This window comes from Phaethon lepturus, unplaced genomic scaffold (assembly GCF_000687285.1).
Source record: "Phaethon lepturus isolate BGI_N335 unplaced genomic scaffold, ASM68728v1 scaffold13884, whole genome shotgun sequence".
NCBI lineage: Eukaryota > Metazoa > Chordata > Aves > Phaethontiformes > Phaethontidae > Phaethon > Phaethon lepturus.
In genome coordinates, this window is record NW_010532709.1 from 1 (window position 1) to 11,443 (window position 11,443).

The 11,443-nt window shown below is 38.7% G+C and overlaps 1 protein-coding gene across 1 annotated transcript; it reads left to right on the forward strand.

Moving 5' to 3' along the window:
- Positions 1-3,990: 3,990 nt before the first annotated feature.
- On the forward strand, positions 3,991-11,435 carry LOC104619147 (myosin heavy chain, skeletal muscle, adult-like; the record flags this gene model as incomplete). The annotated part of the gene is made up of 16 exons (XM_010284932.1): positions 3,991-4,194; positions 4,284-4,427; positions 4,520-4,676; positions 5,755-5,782; positions 5,881-5,992; positions 6,086-6,178; positions 7,179-7,242; positions 7,334-7,432; positions 7,526-7,629; positions 7,710-7,848; positions 8,086-8,204; positions 8,298-8,447; positions 9,355-9,525; positions 10,499-10,805; positions 10,912-10,991; positions 11,421-11,435. Coding segments are annotated over exons 1-16 (1,986 nt in total), but the record flags the coding sequence as incomplete, so codon positions are not given.
- Positions 11,436-11,443: the final 8 nt, after the last annotated feature.

Below are 11,443 nucleotides of genomic sequence, written 5' to 3' on the forward strand. Positions count from 1 at the left end.
CTTCAGGACATCGTTTAGGGGGCATGGTGGTATTTGGTTAATGGTTGGACTTGATGATATCGAAGGTCCTTCCAACCTTAATGATTCTGTGATTCTGTGATTCTGTGACCTGATGCTCTTCCACCAAGGGTATGTCTGCCTTGCTCCAAACTTTCTCCCTGCTCTCTGGGACCTAAGCATCCCTGAAGGTCTTATTAGCAGCATTCAGTACCTCAGCCTTTTCCATGTCCTGACCGTTTCAGCAATGGTCCCACATTTTCCCTAGTCTTTCGTTTGCTATGTACTTGAAGCCCTTCTTGCTGTCTTTAACATCTTTGGCCAGATTCAATCCTATTTGGGCTTTGGCTTGCTTTACCTCATCCCTGCATGCTCAGACAGTGTCTCTCAGGTACCTCACAGGTTGCCTGTCCTTGCTTCCACCCTCTGTATGCTGCCTTTTTCTGTCTTGAGTATTACCATGAGCTCCTTATTCATCCATGCATTTTCTTTACCTGAATCACCATTTGCCTCAATAAAGGTAAATGGTAAAATTACCTGTCATTACATATGGAGTTTCACATATTTGAGTCTTATGTGTTACAGCTCTGTCAGCCAGGGATGGCCTTGAAAAAGCATGTCTAGGTATCTCAAGGATGTCCTTCATGATGTAAAATTATTCTCAGTGGGAAAAAGTAAAGTGAGAATAGCTGTGAAAGAACTTTGTGATGCTTACACTGGGCAAAAAATATTGATAAGTGCAAAGTAATGTACATAGGATAAGCAACACTCACTATCAAATATAGTGATGAACAGTGTTCAGATCTATGGAGGTGTAGTATGAACACTGCATGTCATCAGATCGTGAGAGAGAAGGTAGAACTAGAAAATTATAAGGGAGAACATCAAAGCTAATGAGAACTAAACAATACATTCGTTGTATTGTACATACATTCCATACAAGGAGAGATAAAATAGATTAGTACTATTTGCCTTGTTATGTGGCAAGGGTTTACTGATTTTTTTCTACTATGGGAAGAACTAGGGATGGACAGGGAAAGAAGCACCACTAAAGTAAAGAAAGTATTTTTCAGTAAATTAATTCAAACTATAAATCTCATTGCCAGAGAGCTCTTTGGGTGCCAAAAGTAAAATTGGTCGTAAAGTGATTAAGTCAAATGAACAAAAATCTAGCAAAAGCTCTTGAACACAGTCACATGTCCTCCTATGAATCTCTAAACTCAAGATTTCCAGAATGTTGAAAGATACACAAATGAATGTCATTTTATATTGATATCCAGAGATGGACTACAACTTAATGAACATCTAGTATGGTTCAAGGTGACTATTCTCCCTGACACAATGCACTGTATTATGTTACAACTGAAAGAAGTGAATCAGAGTAATATTTAATCTGATTAAGATAAGCAGTGCAGACAACAGTAAAATCCACATCTCATACTCAAGGTCTGTAAGTAGAGAGGTCTGTAAAAGGACAGCTGTCTTCATACTTATGGTGGCCTCAGAAAAAGTTAAAGTATGCACCCAAATGTCACCGTGCTTACCCAGTGAATGATTGTCCTGGCTCCCTTACCTCAGATTCATGGAGCATCTATGGCCTACAGTTATTAGTAGTTACCCTCATCCCTCTAGTCAGCATTAGTTGAAATTCCCTCCTTAGGAATCTTCTCATATTATTTATAGGAGATTTATTCACATAGCTAGCGAGAGACCAAAAATTTCTAATTATATCTAGTAACATCACTTTCCGGTTTTCAGTTCGTTCGGTTTGCCAGACAATGCTTTGCCAAAAACAAGGTTTGCCAAAAATGCTTTGCCCAAAGACAGAGGAGGCATCTGCAGCATGTGCTGACCAGACTCTATAAAAGGGTCTCTGAATCTGGGCTGTCCTGTCTCCAGAGAAAAGTTCATGGTAAGTGCATGTCATGTCTGTGGCTGGCAGAAAGGGACAGTGTCCCTGCAGTCCACATGTCCCACTTCATCCCTGCTGTCCTGGTGTACGTATCTGTGTCTGCAAGGATTTAATATCTGTAAGATAAAGCATGTTGGTATTTTCACTTTGTGCCTGTGGAATTCTGTGCAGCAGTAGTGAGCGATCTGCCATTTCTTCTTTACAGCACTTAGCGTCTTCCAGCCTGCAAGGAATCTTCTCATATCGTAAAAGGTAAGAGCATAAATTACTCTACACTTCAGGGACAGACAAAAAGGTAGCAGATTTCTGTAGAACAGATTTATTCATGCTGAGAAATTTCTGTAAAATTGTGTGGGCAATTGCTGTATGCCCATATATTGCTGGCCCCTGCTCGGTTATGGTAAATACAGTATGCTGATGGTTGGGTAAGTTGCTAATGGCAAGCAAGCTTTCCTAAGTGGCTGTGCTTGAAGCCACTAGCCATTGATGTCATGCCAGGAAAAGTTTCTTGGGGATTCCTCATGTTTAATTATGGATCAGTGAAGTAAATAATCTGTTCTTGCATGAAGTCCAGTCAGATAGAGCCAGCCAACAGAACAGACTATTGCAAAATCTTAAAGGTTTGTTACAAATTATATGTATTATTGAATATGATACTGGCCAAAGATTTATGTGGAAATATTCTTCAGATGATACTGCAGTGTTATAATCTACATGTGGGCCCCGTGCTAGGAAACTTGGTAAAAATGCAAAAATCAGCAAAACAAATGAACAAAAAAATGTACTGCTCCTATTCCTCTGAAACAAAACAGAATAAAGTAGGGGGTCCACATGCTCCTAGGAACCGTTGCAAATGTTAAAATTTGGTTGGCTCATTTAGGTAACTAAAAGTCATGACATGACAGCTAAATAAGTTGCCTGTTTGTCTAACTTCCTAGGAACTCAGGTGCTTTCTATTACTGGATATGTGGTATCTCCTTGGAAATCCAGTACTGCATTTAGATATCCATCTTTGATTTGTAAATTCTTGAACGAAGGTTTCTAACTTTGCACAACATTATTTTCACAAACAATTAGTATACAAAGAAATAATTAGTGATGCAGTATTTTAACTTATTGTATTATCTGTCTTTATATACCATTTGCTCACATACTACTTCCCAGAGTTAAGTCACTTGCAGCAAATTTCTGCCATTGTCAAGGAAATATCAGTGCTGTTGATTTAAGGTGAAAGACACACTAAAATTTAAGCATGAAATCAAATAGGAAGTTAACTATATCTTACACAGTTAAGTTCTTGGACAATGGAACATGGGGGAAAAAAAGTCTTATTTTGTTCAGACAGAACAGATGTCTCACATTTCCAGTATGACTTTCTTACATCATTGAAATTGTTGTATTATCCACACCCAGGATTATTTCTACTTTAGACCTAGGTATATCTCTTCATTTAAACTCAGCTCCCATATCTGGAGCACCATCTTCAGTTTAGTGCTCCCTGGTGACAAGAAAGACATTGATAATCTGGAGTCAGTCCAGTGAAGCGCTTCCAACATAGGCAGGAGCAAATGATGAATGAGGAGAGACTGAAAGGGTGGGGTTTGTCCATTCTGGAGACAAAATTAAGATGTGGTTGTCTTATTGCTATCTTCAACATAAAGTGGGTGGCTATACAGTAAAAAGAGCCAGACTCTTCTCAGATGTGCAGAGTGAAAGGATGAGGGACAACAGACACATGTTGCAGAAATAGAAATTTTGATCAGCTATTGGGAAAAAAAAATCACCATCAGGGTGGTCAGACATTAAACAGGGATTCAGAGGGACCAAGGAATCTCCATTCTTGGAGGTAATCAAAATTTCATTGGAAAAAGCTCTGGGTAATTTGACTCAACATTTGCCCTGCTTTGCACAGGAAGGGGGACCAAAGAACTGCCTGAAATTATTCCCAAATCACAAACCCTATGACACTATTTAAATTTTTCAATAAACTGCATGGCAACGAAACATGTTGACTCGTTTGGGCAACATATCTGCTCTTCCACAGTGTTCTCAGCTGACAAGCCCCTCCATAAAGTGAAGACATGTCATCAGACTCTGAGATGGCCATCTTTGGGGCGGCAGCTCCTTACCTCCGAAAGTCAGAAAAGGAGAGAATCGAAGCCCAGAACAAGCCTTTCGATGCCAAGACATCAGTCTTTGTGGTGCATCCCAAGGAATCCTTTGTGAAAGGGACAATCCAGAGCAAGGAGTCAGGAAAGGTCACCGTCAAGACTGAAGGTGGAGAGGTGGGTAAAATGCAAGATTTACAAACAGCATTTAATTTCCACTTTGGGCTCTTAGCTGAAGTGTATGTTCCTTACTTTTCCTCTGACAGACCCTGACAGTGAAGGAAGATCAAATCTTCTCCATGAACCCTCCCAAGTACGACAAAATCGAGGACATGGCCATGATGACCCACCTCCACGAACCCGCTGTGCTGTACAACCTCAAAGAGCGTTATGCAGCCTGGATGATCTACGTAAGTACCAGCAGCATCTTCCTTTGGGCAGCTGGGAGGACCTGCTCTGGCAGGCTAAGTGGAAGCCAACGTGCTGTCTCCCTTCCTCGCAGACCTACTCAGGTCTCTTCTGCGTCACTGTCAACCCCTACAAGTGGCTGCCGGGGTACAACCCGGAGGTGGTGTTGGCCTACCGAGGCAAGAAGCGCCAGGAGGCCCCTCCACACATCTTCTCCATCTCTGACAACGCCTATCAGTTCATGCTGACTGGTGAGTGGCTCTGTATGTCTCAGATCGATTGTACCATGAAATTCCCTGAAGGGATACTCTGTCTCAGTAATAGGAGGAGACTTCCAAAATTTTCATGGTTCTGATGCATACCTGCTGTTGTGTGTTTTACTATCTTCACACCATTGTTTCTACTATCGTACATGAAAGACACCCCTTGCATTCAGTGAGATGTCTTGGCGTTTTGCTTGTTTGTTTTAAGTTCATGCTAAAAGGTGAGTGGCTCTCAGAGTGATTCTATCAAAAAGATTTTTTAAAAGTTATCACAAAATTTCCCTGATGATTATGCTGATATTTTCTTAACACATCACTAGAGGTTTATTTTAGTCATATCATTAATCACTGCTAATTTAAACAGGATTTTTTTCACATCAGTATTTCTAAAAAGGAACTATATTACCACAGATAGTTAGAGTGTCAGGAAAAATGATAAGTCAAATGGACCAGGTGGAGCAAGGAATATAATTATACCTGTAATGAAATGTTGAAATTGAGCAGGGTATGAGATCCATATGTGATATGAAAATTCTGTTTAATAATGTGAAGTTAATTCACCAAAGGGCTACAGGAAAAATCAATATTGTAATTATTAAGATTTGTCTTGAGAAAACCATGACATGAAAAAATGAAATAGAATTATACATTGCTGCTAGTTTTGCTTCCACCTTTTCCTTCTTTTCTTTCTCTGTGCTATATGTTCAGAACTATTACCCATGCTCATGATTCCTTTGTCATGGGTTCTTACTATTCCTTTCTGTACTTCTGCTCTAAATACAATCTCTGTAGCAGAAAGTTAAAACAACAAAAACAGAAACTATTTACTGTATGCAGGAGAAAAAAGATTGTAAAGAGTGCCGTAGGGAATAAGCACATGTCCCTTCAAGGGTTTTCATGGAAAAGCAATGCTTTGCAGGGATTGAATTTTTAAAAAATGTTACTAGCAAGCAAAGGAAAAGAAATGCAGAAATTTTTCTTGTCATAACTTACATTTACGGCATTAATTTTCAGTCTTTGTGTGTTCTTCATTTATAAAGTCTCTTTGTTTCTGCCTCTCTCACAGATCGCGAGAACCAGTCGATCCTGATCACGTATGTACACTCCCTGCTCAGGCCCCTGCCCGACTGCCGGGTACCAGGGGACCTCCTGCCTGACCACATGCTCTCTGCTTCTCTCTTTGCTTTGACAGTGGAGAATCCGGTGCAGGGAAGACTGTGAACACAAAGCGTGTCATCCAGTACTTTGCAACAATTGCAGCCAGTGGGGATAAGAAGAAAGAGGAGCAGTCAGGCAAAATGCAGGCAAGTTAATAGACCCTGGATTGAATCAACGCTTTCCTCTGTTTCTGACGTGATTTTTTGAAAGGATAACCAACAATAATTATCATCCTACAGGGAACACTTGAGGATCAAATCATCAGTGCTAACCCACTGCTGGAGGCCTTTGGAAATGCCAAGACCGTGAGAAATGACAATTCCTCACGCTTTGTAAGTTTTTGAGCAGAGAAGTTGACATTTACTGGTAAACAAGGATGTCAGAACAGAAGCTGTCATTTGTGAAGTGTCACGGTTAGATGATTATATTCATTGAACTAATATTTTCTGACTTTTGTCAACTAAAAGCTACCTAACTAGACTATCTAATTAACAATATAACTTTAAAAGTGTAGTACAGCAAACAAATATTTACAAAGGGGGATCAATTAAATATATATAAATATCTGTATTATTTAACATTTTTATATTTTTGTATATATACACACATACTCCTGGTATTTTTCATACAGACGGTAAATACAAATTTCTGTGAATAGATTTAATGCAGAAGGAAGGGAAGGAGGAACCTTGATACAAGGTGTCTGGGAAGGCATAGGGACAAAGATGCCTTCAAGACATTCTATAAGAAATTAAACTATGCTATGACATGTCCCTTTGATTATTTTAATGCAAAAAGCCATTTGTAAATTTTATTAGGTAAACTGTGAATGTCCTTGAGAAATCACAATACCAATCCACAGTCTCAACCTTAAGTTCTATGTTCTGGATGTGTTGCAGCTATCCCCACAACTCAGAAAATAACAGCTGCCTTCTGTTTTTCCACAAGATCAAAAAAACTCATTTAACATTTACACCACCAAAATCCACCTTCACAGCATCTTATCTGATTAAAAAATGAAGCAACTGTATCTTGACATTCTCTGTATCCATATCTCTGTTTGAACTGAGGCATAAATGACCTAATAAAAGGCTTGCTTAATGGTTTTCTTGTTCCTGTGTATTCAGGGTTATCCACTAAATAATAATAACGCAGCTCAATATAGAGAGTTTCCTGAATATTTTTTGTTCTGTTTTGCCTTTTTTTTTAAGAAAAATACAAAGAAAAAAAAAATTGAAACAACTTCCAAGTTTAAATCTTGACAGAATGCAAAGTTACATACTTTACAGCCTTAGTGACATCAAAATTCCTTTTTTTTTTTCCCCTCTAAAGGGCAAATTCATTCGAATCCACTTTGGAGCCACAGGCAAACTGGCTTCTGCTGACATTGAAACATGTAAGAGACCTCCTGATCTTATCCCTTCCTTCCTCCTTTTCCACCTCAGTGTACGTTCTCAGACCTAACTCTGTCTTACCATCCTTGCCAGATCTGCTGGAGAAGTCCAGAGTCACTTTCCAGCTGAAAGCAGAAAGAAGCTACCACATATTTTATCAGATCATGTCCAACAAGAAGCCAGAGCTAATTGGTAGGAAGTATTATAAATTGTTTGATGGAATCTGAATGTGTTTAACATTTATTTTCATTCTTATGCCCAGGTATGTCCTATTCCTCTTTACAGACATGCTCCTCGTTACCACCAACCCATATGACTACCAATTTGTGAGTCAAGGTGAGATCACTGTTGCCAGTATCAATGACCAGGAGGAGCTGATGGCTACAGATGTAAGTGACACAGAGTATATCGGTATAATTAAAGTTCCGTTCAATGGCCCAGAGGTTTATTTGACACATTCTGTTGCCAGAGTGCCATTGACATCCTGGGTTTCACTGCTGATGAAAAAACAGCCATTTACAAGCTGACAGGGGCTGTCATGCACTATGGGAACTTGAAGTTCAAGCAGAAGCAGCGTGAGGAGCAGGCAGAGCCAGATGGCACAGAAGGTATTAACAAAATCTAGAACTCCTGGTAACAGAAACAGTTACATAGCTGGCAGCTGGCATTCAGATATCTTGCTCCAATTTACTTCCATAAAGACATAAATCTCAGCTTTCAAAATACTCATGCTTCTAAATTTCCCTTCAAGCTATCACAATATTGCAGTGGTGAAACCTACAGTTATGTCTATTTTCAATAAGCACTTCTCCTCTGTCACTGTCTCCATCTCTCTTTGTGTATAGTTGCTGATAAGGCTGCCTATCTGATGGGTCTGAACTCAGCTGACCTGCTCAAGGCCCTCTGCTACCCCCGAGTCAAGGTTGGGAATGAATATGTGACCAAGGGTCAAACTGTGCAGCAGGTAACAACCAGATGGTGACTGGAAACCTCTGGCCTGATTTATTCTCTTGCTCTAGGTACTATTTTCCTTCTGCTCCATTCTTCTTTGTTTTAGGTGAACAATTCAGTGGGTGCTCTGGCAAAAGCTGTCTATGAGAAGATGTTCCTGTGGATGGTTGTTCGCATCAACCAACAGCTGGATACGAAGCAGCCCAGACAGTACTTCATTGGTGTCCTGGACATTGCTGGCTTTGAGATCTTTGATGCAAGTACCACAGAAATCATAGTAAAATCTTGAAAGGACAATTAGGGCTCAAGGGAAACTGGAGAATTATGGTGTTTTTTTTAAAAAACATTCCATTCACTTGCAATTTCAAATCAAGTTTTACCTTTTTTTGGAAACAGTTTATTTTTTATTTTCTGAAAATGCTTTCCTTCCTTTTATATATCACTACTTTTTCTCCAGAAAAATCCATGAGCTTCAACGGATTGGCATGTAATAGCTTTATGTGATACACAAGGAAAAAGCAGCTGTCTTTTACATAATTAGCACAAATGTAGCTTTTCAATAATATGAGTTTAGTATTAAAAAACTCCACCGACAAATAGCACACCGACGATAAAACGTCACAGAGTGTAGGAAGAGAAAGGCAGACTTAAGTCCCCCACAAAATTGTGCCAAGGCTTTGGAAAAACAGAGCAATATATATCCTTTGCTTCTGAAAAGCCAGAGGGTGATTCCAACAGGAAGAATGCATTGGCTGCCTTTAGTGCAGACAGAGAAGTTCTATAGACATTTGAGGAAGGTACCTGAATCCAAGCCAGGACTCGCAGATACTGACAATGTCTAACTTTTTTTTAAGAGCAACAGGAAAATTCACATAATACAAGAGAAGAATGATGTAAATTGCACCTTGATAGGGATAAGATTACCAAATACTTTTGGAATTTGAATTAAAAATAAATTATATATGTAAACATCATTCAAGTACCAAAGAGACAAAAAAATCATCCTCTTTAAAAATAGTTAATGGGGTGTTTTAAGACAAAAAAAAAAAATCTTTGTTTTAACTGGACATCCCTTCTGCATGGTATTCTGAGTGCACAGGAGAAAGCTATACAGGCAGTTCCTCATCTTGAAAATGAGTAAATCTTGTCTTTGCACTGAGCAGTTCAATAGCCTGGAGCAACTGTGCATCAACTTCACCAATGAGAAACTGCAACAGTTCTTCAACCACCACATGTTCGTGCTGGAGCAGGAGGAATACAAGAAGGAAGGAATTGAATGGACATTCATTGACTTTGGGATGGACCTGGCTGCCTGCATTGAGCTCATTGAAAAAGTATGTTGATTACATTTAAGATTTTCTAATTCTTCTTTGTGACAGAATTTTAGGATTTTTCTTCAGCCTTATTTTTTCTTGCCCTAATGCTTCACAAACCTACCCATTATTATCCAGTTATGGTCCTAGATATTTTTATTTGAAAAGCTCCTTTTCATTTCAAATATTGTATATGTTCAGACAGTAATTTCTAAGGACCTTTGTGGTTAGGCTAGAAAAGAAGTACCTTTAGGTTATCCATTAACTAAAATATTATGCCTTTTTTTTTAATGTAATTTTGTTTGTTTGGCAATAGAAAAATTAATGTGATCACACAGAATTTGATGGCAAGGACTCTCTGTAGGTGTGTTTTCTTGTCTACAAAGATGAAAAATGTCTTCTCAGAAACCTAGACACAATTTTCAATACTATGATTGTGATTTCAATATTAATACTGTGATTTCTGAAACACAATTTCAAGTAAAATCATAGGTGTATATAGAAAAAAGGTACTGGATGAACAGAGATTAATAAAACCATCACTATGAGCTGAAACTCTTTTGTGTAACATCCTCTTGTCTAAGAATGAAAGGACAGAGATATCACATAAAAAGTAAGATTTCAGTAAGTAGCTGAAAAATCTGTTGAAAAAGGTCAATTTTAGTAAGACACCTTCATCCACACAAATTTACTTTGGGAAAACATTAATGCAAAAAATAAAAACCTCCATTTGATTCATCAGATGTGCAAAATTTTTTTTGTGTGTGTGACTTTTTCTTTGTCTGATTACTGTGACACTATCGGTTCTGAAATGCATTAATTTCAGACACAAATTCATAATTTGTCTAGAATTGCATGTGCAAAACTTAACAAAGATTTGATCAGATTTGATTAAAAAATTTAATCCATTTCTCATTTTCCTGTGCCTTACTGCAGCCCCCTTCTGAAGGCAGGTCTGTATTTTATCACTGTTATTTTTTGCTGCTTCTCCCAGCCCATGGGCATCTTCTCCATCCTGGAAGAGGAGTGCATGTTCCCCAAGGCAACTGACACCTCTTTCAAGAACAAGCTCTACGACCAACATTTGGGGAAGTCCAACAACTTCCAGAAACCCAAGCCTGGCAAAGGCAAGGCTGAGGCCCACTTCTCCCTAGTGCACTATGCTGGCACAGTGGACTACAATATCTCTGGCTGGCTTGAAAAGAACAAGGACCCCCTAAATGAAACTGTCATTGGGCTGTATCAGAAATCATCTGTGAAGACACTGGCTTTACTTTTTGCCTCTGCTGGTGGAGAGGCAGGTCAGTTCTCTGAAATGTCATCTTTGGTGCACAGTGGTTCTGCAAAACTATGGAATCATGAATGGGTCCCAAAGCCATAAATGTTTCATTATCTTCACTTTACCAGAGGCTAGTGGTGGTGGTGGTGGCAAGAAAGGTGGCAAGAAAAAGGGTTCTTCTTTCCAGACTGTCTCAGCTCTTTTCCGGGTAAGTAAACACTTCAACTTTTCAGCTATGCAAATTAGAATTAAACTGCATTTTCAATTGGCTCAGCCACAATAAAAAAGCAAACATACAATTTTCGTTCACATCCTCATTTAAAAAATAAAAACTTATGAAAAGTGGCATCATTTAATCCTAAACTTACATTTAAAATAAATATTAATGTTCTCATAAAACTATGAAGTACCCACCCTCTATCTCTCACTGTTTTTAAGGCAACATTTTTTCTTATCTTAAAAGGTGATGTTCAATGTTCAGAATCAAAGGAGATTGAGCTATTGATTGAGGTATTATCAGCTGATAATTTTCAGCCCAGGACATCTCCATTGATAGGCCTTTTCTGCTAAGTTCAAAGAATTAAGAATTAATTTTTCCATAATTCATATAAAAACAAACTAAATCATGGTCCCACAGGAGAACCTAAATAAGTTGATGAC